This window comes from Manacus candei, unplaced genomic scaffold (assembly GCF_025592945.1).
Source record: "Manacus candei isolate 608988 ecotype Guabito, Panama unplaced genomic scaffold, ASM2559294v1 h1tg000067l, whole genome shotgun sequence".
Lineage (NCBI taxonomy): Eukaryota > Metazoa > Chordata > Aves > Passeriformes > Pipridae > Manacus > Manacus candei.
Window position 1 is genome coordinate 4,982,510 of NW_026138115.1, and position 24,499 is coordinate 5,007,008.

At 33.6% G+C, this 24,499-nt stretch overlaps 1 protein-coding gene across 5 annotated transcripts in view; it reads left to right on the forward strand.

Annotated features, from left to right (window-relative positions):
• Positions 1-24,499, forward strand: part of EML5 (EMAP like 5) — a 115,136-nt gene that overhangs the window by 39,216 nt on the left and 51,421 nt on the right. For 4 of the 5 annotated variants that reach the window (XR_007907594.1, XM_051806583.1, XM_051806584.1 and 1 more), the window contains exons 7-19: positions 235-436; positions 1,506-1,643; positions 2,379-2,635; positions 5,083-5,295; positions 6,908-7,075; positions 8,879-8,985; positions 9,394-9,512; positions 15,247-15,433; positions 17,206-17,311; positions 18,391-18,484; positions 20,371-20,471; positions 22,347-22,549; positions 23,610-23,721. Coding sequence is in view for 4 of the 5 variants with exons in the window: in XM_051806583.1 (XP_051662543.1) it covers positions 235-436; positions 1,506-1,643; positions 2,379-2,635; positions 5,083-5,295; positions 6,908-7,075; positions 8,879-8,985; positions 9,394-9,512; positions 15,247-15,433; positions 17,206-17,311; positions 18,391-18,484; positions 20,371-20,471; positions 22,347-22,549; positions 23,610-23,721 (2,007 nt within the window). In the remaining variant the exon portion in view is untranslated. The remainder of the gene's footprint in view (positions 1-234; positions 437-1,505; positions 1,644-2,378; positions 2,636-5,082; positions 5,296-6,907; positions 7,076-8,878; positions 8,986-9,393; positions 9,513-15,246; positions 15,434-17,205; positions 17,312-18,390; positions 18,485-20,370; positions 20,472-22,346; positions 22,550-23,609; positions 23,722-24,499) is intronic. The other variant, XM_051806585.1, reaches the window with a different exon arrangement.

Sequence of the window (24,499 nt, forward strand, 5' to 3'; positions counted from 1 at the left end):
TGAAATAAGGCTCACATTTTATTTTAGAAATTTCTTAATACTAAACTTGAAAAGTTTATGTTCCAAGTGCAAGTATGTGTTATATGGAATAGATAAAAGGAGTAAATGGAGGAGTAAGAGAAGGTGCGTGGATACTTCTTGACATTTTCTTACTTTTATGTTTTGGTGTGTGCTACTTTACCTTTGCTTCATGATATCTGAGGATGTGTCTCTCAATAACAATCTCTTCTACAGGTCTGTCTGTAAGAAGTGTTTGCTGGAGAGGAGACCATATACTTGTCGGGACACAAGATAGTGAAATTTTTGAGATTGTGGTGCATGAGCGTAATAAGCCTTTCCTGATAATGCAGGGGCACTGTGAGGGAGAGCTGTGGGCTTTGGCTGTCCATCCTACAAAACCCCTGGCAATGACTGGAAGTGATGATCGATCAGTCAGGTTAACTCGTTTGTTTGTTTAACTGCATGCAGTTTTATGCGAACCAATAATTTTGTAGATAACCTAATTGAAATGTGTGCATTTTAAAGGTATTAAAATGTGGCATTGAAGTGCTCCTACAGTTTAGGGATGCATGAAATTAGTGCTCACCAGTAATAAAATATAGTGGAGGTATATATTTCCCCCCAAAAACCATGTACAAAATTTGAAAAAATTTCATTTAGACTAATATTAAGCACTCAGAGAAACAAGTATCCTGTAAATGTTCCCTTTCCAGGAGCTACGTTAAGCATTCATAGGTTACAATGAAAAAATTGTAATAAAAACTTATATATTTTACTCTTACCATATTCACTTCTCCACATGCTGCAAATTAACTTTTAGTTTGGGAATTTCATCAAACTTAATGCATGCATTGTAAAGAATATAAATGCTCAGAAAACCCACTAAATTAATCCCTTTTACAAGTTCATATTTTTTTTTTGTCAAAACCACCTTTACTTTCTTAAAAGTATCTTAAGTGTAACATGGTTAAGAAAATCAGTAGTTCAGTTATTAATATTGAAATAATACTCTAAAATTCCAGTTATATTTTGTAAATGATAGATGTTGTAATGTATCTTGTAGTAAAAACTTACAAATTATAATATTATTAGTTATAAGGAGTTATTAGTAATGACTTGTTAGTAGAAAAAGTTATTTATACTGATCAAAGTCTTTATAATTGTTATTTAATGTTCTTGGCTAAAATGATTAGCAAAACAGTAGAATTTTCACAGGAGTGGTCTGAAAGTATATATTGTCATGTTATCATTTTTATGTTCAAAAAATCAAACAAAATTAATCTATCCCCGCATTTTCTCATTAGATATTTTCTCACCTTTTAAAATATAAAACTATTCCTTGCTCTATACAAAATTCACACTTTTGTCCAAGATTTTTCTTGTGGAAAATTATTTTAAAATAGGACACTGCCATGTCTGACATTCTTCAGAAATTGTGGACTTCATCTTACCTATAACAAAGCTGCAAACCCCTTTTTACATTTGAAATAATTACTTTATTTTAGAATTTGGAGTTTAATAGACCATGCTCTGATTGCCCGGTGCAACATGGAGGAACCCATTCGCTGTGCCGCAGTCAGTACTGACGGAATCCATCTCGCTCTTGGGATGAAGGATGGCTCTTTCACTGTGCTGCGAGTCAGGTATGCTACCAAATTAAAAGCAGATACATTATTAACTCCTTCAAGCAGATTATCTAATTGTTTTTATAGATTGTATGTATACTGACACTGTAGTGACCATACATGTGGTCACTTAAATTTTTGTTTTAAATTTTAATGGTCGGATTTTTTAAATGTGCTACATATGTTCATGTTGTTCTATAACAACCCATTTGAAAAAGTATATTGGTCTATTTACAGAGAGTGGCAGTGTTCTAGGAAATGTTTTACTTTAGGTTTTAGCTTCATTAATTATTCTTGAATTACTAAGAAATTTTCATTCATAAATTGTTCCCCTGTGTTGGAATTTCACTGTCAGCACATCATGCATATAAAACCAGTGCTGACTTGTTGCTGAAATCCCACAGTTTTAAAAGGAAAATGAGATCTCTGTCTCATGTCAGTGAAGTTTTCTTCCCTGGGTGAATAAAAATCTGGTAACCTCCCTGATGAGGTTTTCTTGTGGACCCAGTTTGAACAGTTCCTTTTGTTTGCTCTCCCTCAGCCCAGTGTAACACCTTCTTGTGTCACTGTTCCCTTCTCTTTTTTTTGGCCATGAAGCCCTAAACAACTCTAAAAACAGCAGTTTTGTGTTTACACATGGGATAGTTAAGTTCACTTCATACTTTAACAATCTTGTCCATTTTTTAAGACTGGGAACTTGACACTGTGATAAGGCTCTTCTATGCTTATGACATGCTTTCTTTCATACTACAGAGATATGACTGAGGTTGTTCATATCAAAGACAGGAAAGAAGCTATTCATGAACTCAAATATTCTCCAGATGGGAATTTCCTAGCTGTTGGTTCCAATGACAGCTCTGTGGATATATATGGTGTTGTTCAACGATACAAGAAAGTTGGGGAATGTATTGGATCTTTAAGTTTCATTACGCATATGGATTGGTCTTCAGACAGTAAATACTTACAGACCAATGATGGCAATGGAAAGAGACTTTTTTACAGAATGCCAAGTAAGATTCTGAGTTGTCTTTATGATATTTGTTACTTACTATAGAAATAACGTATAGTAGTTTTGTAAAAAAAACCAAATGTAAATCCTAGTTCAAAGCATGTGGTTATAGTGAAAATTTTTTGTAAGTTTGTATAAATATTTTCTATATTTGAATAAGTACGGCATTTTTATGGCAAAGTTACTTAAGTATTTATATCCTTATATGTTTACTGTCCTTTATAATGCATCTTTTCATGCCAGATATGTTGGCTTATAATTTGTTTTATTTCTTAAAAGTAAATTTTTGCTCTCACTTTTTTAGAAGGAGAAAAATGCAACATTGAAATTCAATTTTGCAATAGCTTAATAGCTTTGTACTTGTGGAGCTTGGTTATTAAATGAATTACCACTTAATTGTGCTGTAGGTTTTTTTAAATATGTGAAAAAATCAGTATGTTGCAGCTCAGGAGAGTAATTTGATTTTCCTGAACTATGTTTGCAGCAGAACTGAGGAATTTCACTTAAAAGAGCTTTTACACTGAGAAACTTTTTGATAGCCCCATTATTGTAAGTGTTTTCAAGATAACACTCTTGAAATCTTGACTGAACAATCCTTTATTGTTGAAATAATTTCCATCAAGACAGTTCCCTCTGTAGAGGACATATGCACATATTACAATATCTCAAAGCTTCAAATTTAAGTAATCCTGATTAGAATATGCCAAGGGCAGTATTTATCACAAGGCTTGACTTCTTTCTTCTGTCTATTATATACACTCTTTACATAATGATATTTTCCCCACTCATCATATTTTTAGTAATTATGTATTATCATCACCACTTTTTACCTTTTCCCTTCATTGTTGTGCAATATTTATGCTTTACACTGTACATTAGTCACAGATCCATGCAGCTTTTTGTGACTCTCTTTGCTGAAGCATCTAATTAATTTTGATTCTGTGTAATGAACGTGACAGAAGATACATAAGAGAAGATAGTAAGAACTTAGACAGTAACAAATATACACACAGAAGGAGCAATTTGAAGTTATATAGGCAGCTTTCAACCTGGAGTTTTTTATATGTTAGAATGTGGAATTTTAAAACTTGGTTTATGAAAAAAGTTGAGCAAAGTCAGTGGAGATAGAGGAATGTCCTAATATTTCAAAATAGTATTCAAATTGCATAACACTTGAAATTCCACTATAAGTGAGTAAAGGAACTTTCAGTTTCCTGGTACTGAAAGATCTGTAGGACCATGTTATTGATATAACCAGTTTTAGTAGTCATTATTTATGTGGATTAGTAATTGAAAGAGATTACAAAGTAAACCTTGTCAAAGGTTGCAGTTATTTTATCAGAGCTGAAGGATCTTCAAACAGGGCACTTGAGTTCCTTTCCAGCTTTTGGAGAGGTATATAGTAGTTAAAATTTTTCTTGAGTGTGGGAGGTTTGTTGTTGGTTTTTGGTTTTGTTTTTTTGGTTGGTTGATTTGATTTTTTGTTTTGTTTTGCTGTTTTGTTTTTTTTTTTAAGTCTTCATTTCTGATTTGATTGCCATTTTGCTTTCTTTTCTCTAGGGCTGTTCTTTATTTACTCTGTTGAGTCCAGTACACTTGATTTCTCCCTTACTAGGGCGATCCTTCTGTTGAAAACTTATGTTCTTACAGTGCTTGCAGCAGCTCTCCCCTGCATCTCATCCCATCCTATTTGCTTCCACTAGGCAGAATCCTAACTACAATAAGAAAACAGGAAAAAAACACGGCCTAGTTGTCTTCAATTTTGTTACCACTAAAGACTGAGAAGTGAATTTTGTTGTGCCGCTCAGGTTTCACAGTTGTGTGTTCAGTCCAGCTCACAGCTTTCACATTTGCTTGCGTCGTTCCTGTGTTGCTCCTGCACTCTGCTTCTGGCCCTTCCAGAAGACACACTGTTTATTAAATGAGCCTTTGGTCTGACTCTGTTCTTCAGCTCTTATGTGAAACTTTGTGGGATTGGATCACTGTCATTATGAATAAGCTGGTGGGGAAATTGATGTAACAAGGATCCAAGCAGAAAATTGGTGTTTTCAGTAACTTACAATGGCCAAATCTAAATGAGTTCTTCATTTTTTTCTCAAAATAATCCAGGTTTCTAGAATCATTCAGCAACAGAATTTTTCTGAACTTTATCTTAAAATGACTACATGTGTTTTTTGGTAAACATTTAAAAAATAACACAGCCTCAAGAGATACCAAGACATTATAAGAGCTGTAAAGTACCAAAGCCATGATCTTCTGTTAGGTAGTCTTGAGAAGCCTTACTATTGATACTTTTGGTCATAATAGGGAATATTAGATCAGGACAGTGTCAGAAGTCCATTTTTATTGTGTCTCACTTGGATTTGATTTCTAAAAGATTTTTAAAATATTACATTCTTTAAAATTGCGTAAGTGAAAATTTAAAAATGACTCTATTTTTGTTCTTAGGTGGAAAAGAAGTAACAAACAAGGAGGAATTAAAAGGCATTCAGTGGGCATCATGGACCTGTGTTTCTGGCCTAGAAGTTAATGGAATCTGGCCCAAATATTCAGATATAAATGATATAAATTCCGTGGATGCAAATTTTATTGGGCAAGTTATGGTTACAGCTGATGATTATGGAATAGTAAAACTCTTTCGATACCCATGTCTAAGAAAAGGTAGTACCTTTAAGTTCAATTATAAAAGTATTTTTGAATTTTTGTTATTCAAGAAAAATTAATTAGAAGACTGGGGTTTTGAAAATTATATAAATGGCTAATATTTATTCATGGAAGTTTAGTTAGAGCTCAGAGGTAGAGAACAACAATAATTAGCTGGTGTATTGAGAACTGTAATGTTAACAGTATTTTATTTGCATTTTGAATGAGCTTTACTTTTATTTTGTAAAATAGTTCTCTTTTTTTTTGTTAGAATTCTGTGAGGTGACTCAGTATCTACCCTTTTATGAGATATATATCTTTATGTATTTCACCTTGTCATCAAGTAGTTTTCTTCCTTTCTCTGAGTGTGTGATAGAGATTTGGGCTAGGAACTACAAAAAAATAACTTTGTAAATTATTAGAGGTAATAAATAAGTGACCAGTGTATTGGTCCTGTAATCAGGGTATGCTACTGTATGTTATTTGAAATTTTAAAGCTTTTCCAGTAGTTTTCTCTAATTTTTTCTAACAAGAAAGGACAAATCTTGTTAAATTTTTTAAACTGAGGCCTAAGGTGAGAGATGTTATTTTCAAGTTTACTCTTCAGGACTGAGTGAACAGAGGAGATATGTGTATCCTTTTGGACAAGAAAGGCTGCATTGTTTCAGAACTGTGTGAAAAACTCCATTTTAGACACCATTCATTGGATTACCTCATGTACCAATAAAAACCTTTTCACTTTAAACATAATCTGGAAATGAAATGGTTTTGAATATCACCTTTTACAAAAAGAGTGGAAAAAAATATGGGGGAATATCAGTCTTTAAAAACAAACAAACAAACAAACCAACAAGCAACACCCAAACCATTTCTTTAAGTACATATTGCTTGAAGACATATCCTAAGACCCATCCGAGCAGTTGTAGCCAGCATTAAATGTGAATGGTGTCTCGAATGGAGTTCTTCAAACAACTCTGAAACAAGCCTTTCTTGTCTAAAAAGATATCTGTATAATGGAGTGCTGTTAGGAACTTCGTTTTAGTAACTGACCCAATCATTGTATTGTAATTATGTAGTAGTTGGTGAAAATGTTAACTTGATGTAGCTATACTACTACTACTACCAGTTCTACTGCTGCTAAACGTGGGAGCATAGGAATTGCTACAAGTGCTTAGCACTCAGATTGCACAGTGAGAACCAGTGCTACAAGCACATACATGGGGGTGTTTTCACAGACTTAAAAATACATGATTTAAATAACTGTATATTTTCAATGTAGAAATAATAGTTGTCAAATTCTTGTTTTGTAAAAAATAAAATAAAATTAATACGATAAAATTAAAAAAATATTTCGATCTCGTACAGGACGATCATATCTCTTTTCTTCTTGAATTTGACTTGCTTAAGATATTTTATTTTGAAACCCAAATTTAAAAATTTATCTTAAAGACAGATAAAAATTTTTGAATACTGCAAAAAGTTGCTGCTATTAATTAAAGTATTACTACTAATTAGAATATATTTATTAAGCTATTACTTGTTATAAGGGTTCCTTAATGTGATTTCCTGAGGTGCTTCTGAAACATTTATTCCACAAATATTGAAAGAGATTTTTTTATTCTTGTTCTAGGTGCAAAGTTTAAAAAATATCTCGGTCATTCTGCTCACGTGACAAATGTCAGATGGTCCCATGATCACCAGTGGGTTGTTTCCATTGGGGGAGCTGATCACTCTGTCTTTCAGTGGAAGTTTGTACCTGACCGAAAGTTGAAGGATTCTCTTCATATAGCACCCCAAGGTAAGCAACTTATTTGAAAAACCACCAACAAAAGGGTGGAAGGAGGGGAGGTTAAAAGAGAAGTAAAATTCTTTGGTGCACTATCAAAATAAATATTCAGAATTGTCAGTCTGCACAAAGTTGTTGTTCTTTAAACTTTGCCGCTGCCTGAAATACCTGATAGAGTTGCCAATACCCTATATGTTCAGGTTAGCAAGAATGTGAAAAATCCCTTCACTGCTGTATTTCCTGTGCAAAGGAAAATTTTAAAAGTTCAGATCGTAGATACAAATTTTTGAATTCTATACATCGCATACTTTACCAAATTGACAACAATTGGATGCCCAGATATCACTGGAAAAATAGACTTTTATACTCATTTGATTAAAATTTTGAAGTATTTAAATGATGATTTAAGCATTATAGCTAATTATTTAATTTTAGTATTTTTTTAAAGCAGCATATAGATATTTAATATTTGGGAAAAAATGAAGATCATGTTTCCACCAGTGACTAACACAATAATTATTCTCATGACTGAGTTTCGTAAAATCAAACAATTAACTGACTGCCTCCCCTGAAATTTCCTAAAGGAATTTAGAGAGAAGGGAAATAAGTATATAGAGTTACAATGAAATAGGCTGTTTCACCATTTAGTTGCTAAGATCAGATGAATATATAACAGTGTGGACTCAGCAAATAGGTAAATGAATACCAATTCTGTGCTGAACTTGTCAGTGACAAATGCAGAAAGAAACAATAGTTCTCTTAATCTCCTAGACAAAGCCTTCAGAAAGCCTTTAATTGCTTTTATTCTTCATGGTATGAACTCTTTTTCAACTAATTATTTCCTGTGACCTGAATTTCTCTATTAGCTGCTGCTTCTCAAGATAAAATTTCTACATTTTAGTGGATTCCCTGTTCCTGGATATATAGCCTTACTTCTGCCTATCTGACAGGATGTGCAACATACATCTGCTTTGTCACATGATTGATAATTGTCCTGTTAGTGGTTTTCCTAACTCTGTAATCTTCTACCTTTTTTGGTAGCAATATTGGTTTTCTCTAAATCACTGGTAAAAATAATAAGTATTACAGCTCCAAAGATTACTCTTTATTGCATTATTCTATAAACAGTCCTTACTGAGTGGTGATTCTCTTGGCAATTACATTTTGAGACCTGTAAAATCCATTTGTGTTCTAGACTGTCTTTATGTCTGGTTTCTTAATCAAAAATATACAACATTCAATCAAAGGTTGAAGAAAGTTCAAAATAGATTATCATTTGTCAGGCAGGACATTCTTCTCAGTTTCTGGAATGGAACTCTGCTACAAGATGTAGTCTGGCTTTCCCTACATGTAAAATTTTAAATTACTATCCTTTTTCTCAGCAGTCACCAAAAATTTTGCCACTTTCTTCCCCTATGTAATTTTCTTCCCCACTTATCTATCCAAAGAATTTCTAGTCACCTCAGTCGCTCACTTAACCATAAGTTTCTCTTTGGAGCCCCTCTCTTGATAGTTTTCTGCAAGTCTTAGGTTCTGGTTTGTACTCATTACTTCATTCTCTTCTGCTTTCCTTTTTTCCTAACATTAATGTTGATGAAATAATTTTAATGAAAACTAACTTACTCCTATACCCCCCAAAATTATCATATTTAGGAGTTGACTCATTTCTAATGTAGCAGCAGAGTTGGTCCTGTCAGTCTGCCAATTATTAGCAGTTATTGTTATAATTAATATATGCATTGATTATCAAAGCAGAAGCATTAAGGTTTGTACTTTAGGTTGCTTAATTTTCTGTTTCTGTTTTCTTGGTGGCAGAGAGTCTGGTTGACTCCAATAGTGATGAATCAGACTCAGATCAGTCTGATGTTCCAGAGCTGGACTCTGAAATTGAGCAAGAGACCCAGATCACCTATCGTCGCCAGGTAAAGGTTTGGGCTTCAGTGGCAGCTGGAATACTTCCCAGGGTTTAAGTTGGTCTTTTATGAAACCTGTTGAAATCTGAAAACTGGGAAGACTGAGAGCTGCATGGGAACTGACCAAAAGCTCTAGAATTGTTATTACCGGATGCATTCAAAATATTAATTAATGAATAAATAATATTAAGATTATAATGAAGATTAATATTAACAGAGAGAAAAATTATTATATGTATTCCTAGCATTCTCTACTGGAGTTTTGGTTGCAATTTAAAAACAAGTTACACTGTACAATCGCTGGCTACAGGTATTGGAGGGGTTTTTCCAGTGATGTCAGGATAACATTTTTGTGGGTGATAGCTGTGCCTGAAATCTCAGAAATATGCTGATTTTTAAGTATGCTCATTCTTAAAGGTTTACAAAGAAGATCTACCTCAACTTAAAGAGCAATGCAAAGAAAAAAGAAAAAGTGCAGCTTCTAAGAGACGTGAGCGAGCTCCAGGGAACAGTATAAGACTACATTTTGTTCATGGGTATGCAAACAAGGATTCTTTAAAATATACAAGCAGACTGTGTTTTGTAGATTAGTATTTATAATTTAATAATTCGATGAAAAACTTTCAGGTCAGTTGCATTGTGATTTACTATTTTTGTTTATTTCTGTAAAAATAAATTTGCACTAAATAAATAGAAAGCTTTGATGCCAACTTACTAATTCTGCACATAAATTCTGAAGAGAATTTGCACTGAAACTTTAGCTGATACTTACTATTTGAATACAGGTGACTAAATAAAGTATTCAGTAGTTTCACCCATACTTTTCAGTATCTGCAAAGTAGTAGTTCTCTTTGTTGTATTATTTTGGTAGCTACAATAGAAACTTGGTGTAGTTGAAGATGACTGGGTGCCATATTAAGTGGTGTTTCTAGCAGTATTTTATTAAAAAAGATATATAAACTGTACCTAGTCTGAAACAACTTACATATTCCTCTGTTAGTTTAGGAACTAAATTTAGTTTTAATAGGTCCTGTAATTTTGTTAAAATTCAGTTTCAGTCTTTTTGGTGCTAATTTGAGTAGCAGAACGACTTTCAGATGCATCCTTGAAATCTTATGATTTTGTCTTTAGGATTGGTAGTCTCCTGTAACTCCATAAGTGAAGAATGTTTGTCAGAACAAAGATGTGCTGTTTTAAAGCAAACTGGCGTTAGATGTTACTGCATTAGAATAATGATCAGAAATCTAAATTCACTTGATACAAAACAAAACTAAAGCCTTTATTCAATTAAGACATTGTAAATCAGGTAATACTGAGTTTTCCTTTCAAAAGATACCTCTTTGCAGGAATACAGCTTCTTTTCAGACGTAACTAAATGCATAGATAAGTTACTGATACTGTCTGTCTTTATAATGGCACTTAAAGAATTGTCAAAGGGCTCCACATGGAATGATTATTAAATTAATAGGTAATCATTCAACTCAGCAACTTAGTCTGTAGAAGACATGTAATCTGACTAATAGCTTTGGAAATAATGACAACTGGAAAGCTTGGTGCAGAGTTGGCTTGTGGGGGTTTTTTGGTTGGTTTTTTTTTTTTTTAATTTCTGTTTTTGATGCTCCAGAATTCTCAGTTGAAGATTTTTATATCCATATAGAAAATGCATTAACGTGGGTAACTGCTGCATATAGTCTTTAAAATTTGGTCTAAGAATAAAACCAAATGATCCTGAAGAAGATGTAGCACAAGCAAGGGTCCTGGATCTTTGGTATTATTGTTATTTCCTTCACAACAGAAGTGAAGCTTGACCAGAATATCCAGGAATGACCAGAAGTAGAATGTCCTGTTGAGTTCTGTCTGGTTACCCAAAGGGCATCAAGAAAACTAATGAAGAATCCATGCTGAACAACAGATTTTTCTCAATGTCCAGGCTGTTAACTTTAAAGTGACCCACATCCAAGTGAGTAATAGGCATATTCTCTGATTCAGGAAGTCTGCTTTTCTTCATCTTTCTATAGCTGCAATGGAAATGACTTGGATGTTCCTTGAAAGTGTAAGATTAGTGGTGCTTTTTTGAATTAGGGTTAATAGTAAGCTCTTTTTCCTTTCTTTGTTTTTGAGCTTGTTGGTTTTGTGTTTTGAATTTGACAACTGCCTTGAAAGATGAAATTTTAAAAATCTCTCATATCCTGTAAGAAATCTTTTAAACCTCTGGTTACTTTCTGCTTTAGAAGGGCATAAAAACAATAATACTGATCATATGCACCAGCCACTGATTACTATGGATGAGTGCATCTTTCTGTAGATGAGAGAGATCTGAGGCAGTCATGATCTTTAAGTGCATTTTTCTGTAGGAGATATGATGCAGTCATGATCAGAAACATATTATTAAATTGGTGTACTAGTTTGGCCTCTTTTTGACTATTCCTGTATTTTAATTTTGCCATGTCTTTGGCAGTGGTGGTGGTTCAGAAACATGAAAAGGATACATATTTTAAAATATTCAGAGGAACCTTTTTCTATGGCTCAATGCTTATTATGCTTTCTTTTTGCTGTCAGGAAATAAGGATGCAAATGTAATACTTATGCCCTGTATTCTTTCAAAGCTATGCTGTTGATTTCACAAGAATGATTTTTTTCTTTAGAATTTTTTTAAATATTCATAGAATCATAGAATTATTTTTTAATATTCAAAGATCTAGTTTGAGTTTCAACATATTCATTGAACTACCCTTATCTTAAGATGGTAATGGTTTCAAGATGACATGGAAATGCTTTTAAATGAGTCTTGCATGGATTCCTACAAGTACCTACAAGTATTATCTGAAGGGAATAGGCTATGAGTGGGTTTTGTTGCAAAAACACCATTGCCATGCAGAATAAGTTTATTTAAAAATAAAAATCACCACCTTTGTACTAAAGACTCTATTCTCAACCATGTTCATTTTGACATTTGGTTCTTCTAGAGATTTTTAGTGGAGGGTTGGACTACATTTGGAAATGTCTCATACATACTTTGAAGAGTAACATAAAACTTTTGAAAACTCTTACAGCATCAGACAAACTATGAACTTTGACTCTTTTCCCAGAGAGGACGTTACTTGTGAAGTTGCCCCTTAGCTGGCTTTAACTGTGGGTAGGACCCAGCTTTAGGTTACAGAATTCACAGTTGTGTGCCTAAAAGTAGAGGGTTTTATGTGTATATCTAAATTTCCATCACCATCACTGGAGATGCAGTCAGTAGTCAGTGGAGCATAGGGAGTGATTTGTAAATTACTTCAGTGGTTTGTTTTCTGTGTGTGAATACATTGATTCTTTTCATGCTTTTTCTGAGATTAGGTAATAATCTTGGTTCTAAATTGGTTTAATAATATGGAGATGTAAGTAGTTTGGAACTGTGTAAAAGATTCTTAGGGAATGATGTTCTACATTGAAATATGCTTCTTTTCATCTCTGCTTGACCTTAGCCCAATCACTTTCCTTCATAAAAAGTACCTGTGTAGTCAGGGAGTCAGTAAACTGTTGTGTGGGAAAGACCAAATATGTTTATTTGGGTTACAAAGAGTCTTTGTTGGCACTGCTTGATATCTGGCAAAATATGTTGTATTTTAATTGTAAACAACTGATTGTACATATTTTTAATAACTAGATCAAATTAGCTAAAATCAAAACTTCTGATCACAAAAAGTTATAGATATGACTAATAAGAACTATTTTCCTGCATCCTATATACATTTTGGATATTTTGAGTAGCCCTTTGACACATGGCATTAATTTACTCAGTTTCACTAGGTTTAATTTAGGGTATATAGGCAATTGTTATGATGAACTAGGAAAATTCTGAATTTCTGGGTTACACATAGGAGGATCTGAAACCCTTTTGCTGTCTCAATGCTTTTTACTTTTATGGGTGACTGATAAGCTTGTAAGAAATTGCTCAATGTCCAGGATTTCGAAAGCAATATTTCTTTCAGCATACTTATTTTCGTAGCTGCTTTTTAAAAAGTATTCTCCTTTAGGGTGCATATTTGCCTTTTTTCTTTTTTATTACTCTGTACTTGCAAAGGAAATCCAGTATGTTTAGCAGAGCACAGTGCAGAGTGAAGCACAGGAAAATTACGTCTAAGCAACAATAGGTTCAGATATCTTCTTTGGCACTGTGCCTGCCTTTATAATCCCTGCCCCTCATTGAATGTTGTCATGTCTTTAAAATGGTGATGTTACATACTGTGATAGGTTATTTTTCTTTCTTCATAGTTACTCTAGGTCATTGTATATTCTGTCCCTTTAAAAACTAGTGGCTGGACATCAAAGAAAGGTGCAGGCAGGCAGCACTTTGGGTCGGGCAGAAATCAGCTTGAAAACATCTGCACATGTTGCTGCTGGGGGATGTTGTTAGTGAAAGATGTGGGTGGAAGGAGACCAAAGCATGACTGAAGAGTATGCACCTGTATTGTGAGTCTAACTTATTGGTCACTTTGAGAAGAGCAGGGAGGAAACATATAGCTGAGCCTCAGATAAAATGGAAAGAGATTTTTCTAGAGACCTTGAAGGGACCGTAACTCAGGAGACACTGAAAAATTGCTGGACTAGGACAAAACCTGAAGTTAAGAACCTGCACATGAATACCAATCTAAACAATAAGTTGGAGAGAGACTTATTTAAAAGCTTTTATTGCTGTGCTATCACAGTTTTTGCTGGTTTAAGATGTTCACTTGTCTTGTTTGCGATCAATGAGACCCAGCTTTGGACTTCACAGTGTGGCAGACAATACAAAGCTGGGAGGAGAGGCTGGGAGGCCCAGTGTCTGTGCTGTCATCTGAAGGGACCTGGGCAGGCTAGAGAATGGGGAAGGGAGGAATTTCATGATCTTCAGAAAGCTCATGAGATGCAACATTCTGCTTCTGGGGAGGAAGGACCTGGACCCTCTGCTGGCCTCTTTAAAAACTTTTTGAGGTGTTTTTAGCAATTTTTGTCTAATCACATATGGTGACATTGTGTGTAATGTAGGTGAGCCAACAAAAATCCAGTGTATTCAAATCTGCTCCAGATATGTGCTATGTTGTTTTCCAGTAATGCATAGATCTAACATTTGTCAACATGTATCCATGTTTTTTGAAATAGTATTCATTAAACGAAAGTTGGTCAGCTGCCTTAAAGATTCATTACTTCACTGGTGCATATGACTGCACTGTGTACATAAGGAAAAATGTATATAATTTCATGAACTATCTACCTATACTGCATAATTTCTGCATCATTTAAAACTTTTAAGTCTCGTATGTAGTAATTGTCTTAATGCTATACCATAATTGTCTTAATGCTATACCATTCATTTTGTGTATGATACTTACTGGTATGTGTACAGATGCACCTCTGTCTTATGTGATAATTTAAAGACATGCACTGTTGCAAAAGGGGCCTGCTTTTGTTGAGAAGTATAACATGGACATTAGAGAATTCTGTTAATATGCAGTTGCTGAGGATGAATGTGTAGCCATTTTGTTTGCCAAGAATGACTTGCTGATCATCTTCAAAGCTTTTTTTTCAATTGGTTCAGTTAGAAGTTGGATGCAAAAATACTTAGGTAGAGCTTTTGATCCCTAAATGAAGATCCTAGCCTTTTTGAAAAATGTAACTTTTGTTTTTTATGGGATCTTGAATCTTAATCACACCTAGGAAGAAATATGTGTACTGAGATATAGTGCCTACAGACCTCGGTTGGGAATTGGCCTATTCATGCCAGTTGCTGTATTGTAGTTGCCAGTTGCAGGAAGAAGACAGGTTTTCCTTCAAAGAAAGAAATTGTTCTAGAAGAAAATTTATGCATTTGTTTTCTGTTATCAAGTGTCCAGAAACTCTCAGTTGTCTGCATTCTTGTGGAATCTTTTTCTGCCTGAGTTTTGAGCAGTAAGAGATAGCCAAAACTAATACTTTGGACATTTTCTATTTCATTTAATTGTATGTTGCATGCCCAACTTCTCCATGTGGTCTGAAAAAATTACTAGCTATTACTTTCACTTCCAAACTAGCTGTGGAGAGTAACTATTAAACGCCACTTTTAAACTAATGCTAGTAGTACTGTTGTCTGAATAGGAAATTAAATTGTTAAATTGGTATTCCTTTTGGAAAATATGTTATAATCTTGCCAAAACAGTAATTGGTAAGTAATCTGAGTTTTACATGTGCAAAATTCATTTTGAATAATTTTATCTCAGGTTCTTTATATATGTTTATGACCTTGGTGAACAAACTTTTTTCTCTAATTAGTTACAGAGGTTACGACTGTCGAAGCAATTTGTTTTACACTCAGACGGGTGAAATCGTGTACCATGTGGCGGCGGTGGGAGTGGTGTACAACCGCCAGCAGAACACACAGCGCTTTTATCTGGGTCACGATGATGACATTCTTTGCCTTGCTATTCATCCCTTAAAGGACTATGTGGCAACGGGCCAGGTAGGATGCATATTTATCTTCCATAACAATGTGAAGTTTTTACTATTGAGTTTAGAAAGGCCTGTCTTGGAAGAAGAATGTCCAGTCTATACTTACTCAGGTGAAGGACTGCTTTTCTGTTGCAGATGGAATCGTGGTAAAAAACTGACACAATAAGTGTTTTTTACAGTTCCTTATAATCTCATAAGAGTTTTACTTCATCGTTTTTTAAACTTCTTTTAAATTCAGAAGAGATTAATATTTTTTTATTCAGCATTATGTTGCCGTTTCATGATAAGGTGGAGGAAATGTGCAATTAAGAAATATTTTTTTATTATCTTGTTTTTTGTTATTACATTCATGTATTATTACCTAATATGAAGTTAGCAGTTGTTACTACAGTCTGGCATTTCATTTTCATGTTATATGTTTTGTTATCACCTATAGACAAACTATTTATTGTTTGTGCATACAACACAGGTATGTATGTTGCTAAAATTCATTTTATAATACTAATAATAGTTCATTTTATAATACTAATTGTAATTCATTTTATTTTTTGCCTGACAGTAATTTTAGGTAAATTCTTTTCACTCATGTTTTCTGACAAGTCTTCCCATAAATATTTATACACTGGGAATTTGAAGGTTTGATCTGATGTTGCAGGGGGGGTTATTTATGGTTATGATTTTTATCATTGTTGTTGTTGTTATTATTATAAAGTAAATTGTGAAATATGAACTGAGTTTTTTAGGAGAAATAAACTTTTGCTTATAATGCCCTTGATTTCTGTAAAAATGTTTGAGATTAACATAACTCTGTAGGTCAGTTAAGAAATTAAAACCTTAAATATAAGAATTGATTTTACCTAATTTTGGAGTAGTAAAGGCTATGAATAAAAATGTTCCTGGATTTACAATATTTTAAAATACTTTATGCTATGAACAGAACGATACGCTCTATTATATACTGTTTTACATAGAGATATTATATACTGTTGTGTACTATGTTACCTGAAGATATTAGCTAATGCAGTAATCAAATTTCCCATGCCACACTGGTTCAGATTTTCCTGATAGTGGATATTCTGAAAAGCTTTGCAAATATCACATACTAAGTTTGTGACAAAACCAGAAATAGATCCTAGTTTTGTTGAGCCCTGCCCCGGTCTTAAACACAAGAGACTGTTGCTCTGATTTTAGAACCCTTTTCTTGGTGCACTGAGGTGCAAAACCTTTGGAATAGTAATTATTCTTGTAAATACTGAGTAAAGATACTTTTGTACATAGTTGAAAAGAATAAGCTGAATTCAATTTCTTACTAAGTTCTAATTACCTACATTAGTGCCATTTTAGTGGCACCATTAGAATCTGACCTGTAGATACTTGTAATGACACCAGTAAGCAACAGAAGTCACCTTGATTTCTCAAACATAGAGTAGCAATAAAAATAACCTTTTATTTTTAGACAGGTAATGATTGATGAAGAATTGATGGAATAAATATGCCACAGTGCAATCAATGAAGGGGTTGTTTTTTGTTTGGTTGGTTTTTTTTTCCCAAGAAGGCTTTAGTTAGTTGTGATTAATGTTCCTAAGCCAGCTGGGAAGTGGTATTTGTGAAGCAGCAAAAGGAACAATGTACTGCTAACCAGACAGCAGGAATACTAGGAAAAGTTTATCACTAATATTTTTCAAATACTTTTTGGAGTATTTTTCATTATTGCACTTTTTAAACAATTGTGTGAAGTAACTGAGAAATGAAAAAAAAGTTTATGAATATGTATACTTTCAGGTTGGTCGAGATTCCTCAATACACATTTGGGATACAGAAACAATAAAACCACTCTCAGTATTAAAGGGCTATCACCAGTACGGTGTTTGTGCTGTTGATTTTTCAGGTAATAAGTATTTATTTATTTATTTATTTATTTACACCTTTCCTTTTCTGTGTGAAAATACAAGCTAATCAGTTCTACTAAGAAATTTGGGATTCCTTTATGCTGAAGATTATGTATTAAAAATATTCTGCAGTGTTAAATGTCAAATGAGAGAACCTGTCTTAAAATGATTATTCATTTAAAAAAACTCCTTTGGAGTCTTGCACATAGGAAATACAAGAACAGATTCTGTGCTGTTTAACAGCTGAGCTGAGCACTTTGGAATTTTATTTGGTTGTATGATGCAGGTGCAAAGGCCTTGAGTGTTGTATCTGCTTTACAACCATGTAACCAAATTTTTGAGCACATTGATCAGGTGTGCAATTCTTTTTCTTTTTTAATGAAATCCTGAAAACCATTTGGGTAGCACACTTACACATTCAGAAAGTCCAGTTATGGATTCTTCTGGTCAGAAACCCAGTCTCTCTCTCCACCTTATCCTAACATAAGAGACTATTAGTTAAACCCTTTGAGATTTTTACACCCCATACATTGAATTCCTGTACCAAAATTTAATTTCCTCTGGTCCACTGGCTTCTATTTATTCTTTAATAATTTGGATTTGCTGGATAGGATCTCTAGACTCACAGTGAAGATGTGTGATCACAAAGATGTATACTTTGTGGTCTTTGATGCTTCTTACTTTTGATTCTCCATTTTTCAAGATGTGAGTCTCGTTTCCCAAATTTTGGCATGGATGCATAGCAATTTTGAAGATGGATATATGTCAGAAAGTCATTGATCATGAGTGAACACAAATAGCTTGTTTATTGGAGGTTAATGTGGAATATGTCAGAGCTTCTCCAAGAGTTTACAGGAGTACTAAATTTAAGGGCATTTCATAAATTTCATGGTATTGCTTGAGTGCTTTCCTGTTTAGTAAATAGATGACAAGACATGCCTCTAAACACATCATGTGATTATTTACCTGTTTGTATGTTCTTACAATATTTGTGAAACTATAATATTTTTAATATGGTTTCCTATGATTGCAACATAGTTATCTATCTACTCTCTTAATAATAAATTTGTTATTCTAGCGGATGGGAAACGATTGGCTTCTGTTGGAATAGATGACAATCACACTATTGTACTCTGGGATTGGAAGAAAGGAGAAAAGCTTTCTGCAGTAAGGTACGAATTTAGCTATGTTTTAAAATTTGTACCTAGATTTATTTTCAAATGACAGTAAGCAAAATATATTGATTAAAGAACAAAAGTCCTCCAATAAATTAGCAGTTTCTATCACTTGAGTGATACAGACAATAACATTTATCAAAACCTTAAAACCTTCTTTGGAAGAAATAAATGAAACTCTGATAGCCAACAAGAATTATTGTGGTGACAGCTCCACTGGTGAAGAAAGAAGATATAGAAGACGAAGTTTATTTGCGTTTCTTTAATTTGACGTGTTCTGAAATAATTTCTTTAAAACTCACTCTATGTACTTCTGTTTGCCTTCTCAAAAATGGTGATGAACGTTCTGTTCAGATCCTTTTCATCAGAGGTCACATCTTGGGATAGTAATCTGAAGTTGTTTTGCAGTTCTTTTTTCTTCAGGGTTCTTTCCTTTTCCTTTCTGAGCAGCCTGATCTAACTTTGAAGTCAAGTCTGCTTGGAGCAGGAAAATAGACTAAATAACTTCCAAAGGTTAAACATTTTGGAAGTTTCTTTGTGTCTGCGAAGATTATTTAATATCTGTTTATTAAATAGAGTTTTAATCTACAAGATAGAATCTTATTTCTAATTTTGAGTAGTGTTTTTGAAACCTCCAACTTTGCTTTTTTTAAGGATCTATTGCTTTAAATAGAGCAGTAATGTGAGAGAGTTTTCCCGCATTCTGTCTGGATTCAGTTTGTGTACTCTAAACGTTGTTCTATGTAGATTTAAAAGAGATTTATTACTCTCTGCAGATACAATTTAAAAAGTGTCAACTTCCTTTTTATCCATTAAGGTCATTATTGCTCTTCAATGACGTTTACTATCATTTTATTTTTAAACATGCGTTGAATTTCTTACCCACTGAGGAATGAAAATCCTGAATACATGATGTAGATAAAGAAGAGTACTCCCTTCCCAATTATTTTTCAGAAGCCCAGTTAACTTGGCTTATCTGGAGACTCATTTGTCAGCCTTTCACCTGATATTTTCACTTTCAGGTTTGGGTGGTTTTGTTTTATTTTTTTAAATTTCTCCTACCCACACAAAGGAATTGATTGGAATTTTTGAGAGCAGCATCTGTACTTTGAAGATGACTGAGTTTGGAAAGAAACTGTTTCTTGCTTTCTGCACTAGTTCATTCCATGGTTTGAAACAACAGAAAATAAAATATTTTTGCCACTTTTGAATGAGGAGCAAAAATTAAGGATTGGAGGTTCTTTTGCATTTTAAAGAAAGAAAAAACCACTAGCAAGCATTTCTTTCCATAAATAACAAACATAGTTGAAAGCTGTTTTTCAAACTATAGGACTGAAGCAAGACATTCATTTTATAGAAGCTTAGTAAGAAATCTAAAACAAGAGGTTTTAATGTTTTTAGAAACAGCTGAAATTTCCATTTAAGAAATGTAATAGCACCATATGTTTTATTCTAACAAAAACATAAAACATAAACATAAAAAAATCTATTAAAAGATGTTTTCAAAAAAAAGAGACATTGAAACAAGGTTTACAACTTTACTCCTTTAAGTTTCATTATCAGCTGTCAGATCTAAATGCCATATACCTAAACTTAATGCAAATATATTTTCTTTTGCAAAGAAAATGCATCCTAGTGCATCTCTGAAGTAACATAATTGCTCACCTGCTTTGGAGACTGAAAGGTAATGAAAATAGAATGGAACTCAGTATGTTGGTTCTTTGGCTTTCTTCCTTCTCATAGTAAACGATTATTAATGATTTGAAAGTAAATGTTAACAGTATAGAACAGGCATACATTAAGACAAAAACCCACAAACCAAAGCCTTTTTAAAAATATTAATAGTTATATTTTTATTTAAATTATTTTACTTTGCATTTCAGGGGAAGCAAAGATAAGATTTTTGTTGTTAAGATTAATCCTTACATGTCTGATAAATTGATTACAGTCGGAATTAAACACATGAAATTCTGGCGTAGAGCAGGTAAGGACACTTTTCAGAATTACAGCATTTTCTGTCACTTAAAGTATAACTATTGCATCTCCTTACTGCATGTTTCATGTATTAAAGGCAACTCTTTTCTCTGTCTATGTCAGTTTGCTTTGCCCTAGCAGTAATAATGTTAATTGGCATTATGGCAGTAGTGGGAATTCGTTTTAAGATCAATTTGCAGTGGAGCTAGAGGTACATAAGTAGAAAAGACCCTGGATTTTCGACTGTCTGATTTTATATCTAGTAATAATATAGCATATCTGAAAAGGTTACAGAGCTACTCTAGAATCATAGAACAGTTTTTGGTAGAAGGACCTTTACAGCACATCCTCTATGAAGAGGCACAAGTATAAATAAATTTAAGGTTATAAAAAATTCACATACAAAATTCAGACAAAGTACTTGAAGATGATACATCTGCCAGTTGAGAGCTGTTTGTCTAGACACTTCTGTTGAACTTGACAATTAAAACCCAAGGTAAAGCAGCTGGCTATTTCTGCTTGAGAAATTTTCAACAGTGAAAAATCCATTCCCTGATATTGTTCGAACTTTATTGTTTCAAATCTCAAATTGTATCTAAAGACACATGTGCTACAGAAGACTAGCTTTTCTACTAAGCATGTTCTAATTATTCATGCAGAATTTATGCACATCAACTCACAGAAGTCCTGACAAAGATTAATCATGGAGAGAAAAGCCTCTGACAAAAAAAATTACACTGGTTTTCCCAATTCTGGCTCCAACAAAAATTAATCAAGATTGCCTGAGAGCAAGCTGTTGATGTCTATATAAATTATTGATTTTGACAATTGAGCTTGCTATCTATAGAAAGAACAAAGTGTCTCAGAATATTTCCTGAATGAGTTATTATAAATTCTTTAGAAAGAAATCATAACTATGCTAAAAGCTTGGAGATGGTGATTTTGAATAAAGAAAGGAAATTGTTGAAAATGGTAGTTTTGTCTCTGGCATTGCTCAGTCAGCAGAAATCAAATTCCCCTGATGCAGCAGCCCATCTGTGCAAAACTCCAGTGGAACACTGGCAAGGCAGTCACCGTGAAATGCACTTAGCAGTGTCAGTGTGAGGAGCAGAGTATTGGTGTACCTTAACAAATGCCAGGTTTCTGGAATCTGCAGTAGAGCAGGTGCACTTGATGTGAGAAGTGGTACTGAAATATGTGCTTTGGAATAAGTCGTCATCAGTGCTAAGGCAGAGAGGTTCTGAGAGTTTGCCTCTCAACATGAAGTGTCAGATCCTGAGGGACTTCTGTGTTACACCACAAGAAATTTCTCTGAGGATTGTAATGATATAAATCTGACTTTCTAGCCAGAAGTTCCTATGTGTTGTACTTGTCAAATTATTTTAGATATGAAAAAAATATAAAATTTATATATCTGTAACATTTCTATTATCCAGAGGACAATATAAGTAAACCTCTAAAATAAAATGAGAAATCCTCTCACTGAAAACATATAATGAAAAGGGTGGGATGTAAAGGTTTATTTTTTTTTTTTCTTTCTGGTTAATTCATTCCAAATTTCTATGAACGGTGTGTGGGAGATGTTAGGGTTTTTGTTCAGATGCAAGTTTACAAATGCACTGTGTCTCCATATGTCTGTGTGGGTATATGTGTGTAATACATTCAAATTCAGATTCAAGTAGTAAGTTAAAAGTAAGGGGTTTTTTTTATGAAAGTTGCCAAATAATATAAAAATTTTATTTTGTGAGAACTCTTCTCAGGCTCAATTTTTTGGGCAGCATGTGTGGACCAGAAGAAAAGGACCTGTTGCTCTGGGCAAGGTTGTATAGTTTCTGGAAAACAATTCTAAGCAAATATCTGATGACTTGTTTTTGGTCTTAACCAGGCGGAGGACTAATTGGGAGAAAGGGCTGCATAGGTGCTTTGGGAAGAACTGATACAATGATGTGTGCAGTGTATGGCTGGACTGAAGAGATGGCGTTCTCTGGAACTTCCACGGGGGATGTGTGTATTTGGAGAGATGTGTTTCTCATAAAAACTGTCAAAGCACATGATGGTCCTGTGTTCAGCATGCACGCATTGGAAAAAGTAAATAAACTGCTCGTTGTTTTTTTATGTCTGGACAAAGAAGTCTATGATAAAGCTAGACCTCTCCCAAACTTATCCATGTTCTTATTTCCATTACAGAAAAGCCTTGTGAGGTTCAGATTCAAAATAGTGTTTTATGCATGTCTCTTACTTCTGTTATGTAAAAGTTGTTTCTCAAATCCTTGTGGTCCAGTGACATCTTATTCAGAAATTTTCATAACCCCTTACTAAAAAAATAACAATAACTGATTTAAGATCTGTAAGTTTAATGGAATATGTGAGCTTGTGAGAAAGGAAGATCATACTTCTACTATTTTGTGCTGTAATTACTGTCTACTCATAGAAGCATTCAATCTGTAAATCATTAAGTACTTCTCCTGATTCTCAACTTCTTTTTAACTCAGCAAAACCTTTAAGCATGTGCTTAAATGTGAATGAGTGTTCCAGTTAGATTACTTGTATGTTTGAACTTATGTATATGTTTGTGTTTTGTTAGGTTAGACCAAGGCACTCCACCTCCTAATATTTGAATGTCAGTATAGTAGTGTTGAACAACACATGTGTTATTCATACTCAGAACTAAATGCTCTAAAGGAAAGTACTAATGATTTCAATATTATGTATACCTGTTGCTTCATTAAATACTTGTAAATAATTTTTAAAGACAGAATGGCACAAATATGTGTGTATTTGAAACATTTAAGCACTAATCAAATTTCTGTGAGTGGTACTAAGTTTGGTTTGGAGTAATGAGGTGAAATACCAAAGGGACATGCAGGCTAAATATCAGGAATAACACTTTATAGTATGTTGATTAAATTTATTTTCTAGAATGGTAGAAGCATACAGCCTCTGTACATTGACTGTACAGAACTGTGCTGCTTTCATCAGGAGGAGAAATCAATCATTTTGTTGCTCCTGTTCTTTTCATCTGCCCTGTGTATTACAGTGTTGTATATAGTCCATTTTCAGTATTTGCAGAAATCTCTGAAAAATTAAGGAAAGATAGTAATGGATTATAATTTTTGATTATTTATTTCTTTTTTTTCTCCCCCCCCAGGGATTTGTCACTGGAGGAAAGGATGGGGTAGTAGCTCTCTGGGATGATACTTTTGAACGTTGTCTCAAAACCTATGCCATCAAAAGGGCTGCTTTGGCCCCTGGGTCTAAAGGTAACAGACTTTTATTCTATTTAAAATACTTCCTTTAGGAAACTTTGTGGAATTGCTTTCCTCAGTAGGAAGAAATTCACATATGACATAGTGAATACTAAAATGGTTTTTTTGAGCGTTACTGATTGTAAATATGTTGTTTTTCTCTTGGGATGGAATCACGTGTTGTAGCGTCTGTTTGCACATTTGATGGGTGCAGATCATAATATTTGCCTTATTATCAGCCTAAATTAATTAAGCTTTGAGTTTCTTATTACCCAGGGAATTTTTTTTTAATTAAAGTTGCAACCAAAAAAGCCTATTGTATTTCTTATGATTCTGAGTATGAAATCTCTTATCCAATCTTTTTTGTTTCGGAGAAGGGAAGGAATTTAGAATTGTGGTTTTTTGAGGTATTGGTACTTAATTTTCTGTAAATGCAAATGTCTTTTGAAATAATTAATGAACATTTTCATTTCTATTTTTCCTATTTCTATGATTCATTCTTGATCTTAGTGCTAATTTACTGTTTCCCCTATTTGTCATTTCGGATAGCCATTTCTCTTCCATCCCCTTAATACAAATTATGTTTGCTGAGTTTAATGTATATGACTTGATTTTCAAACATCATGAATATAAATACTTATTAATGAAAACATTGTACTCCAGAGTATCTTATTCTCATAGCCATTTTACAAAAAGCTAGATTTGAGGTTACCATAAATGCTAGCAATTTAGTAGTGTAGTTGACACATGCCCATTTTTTCACTAAGATTGCCAGTCAGGCTGATTAAACTTC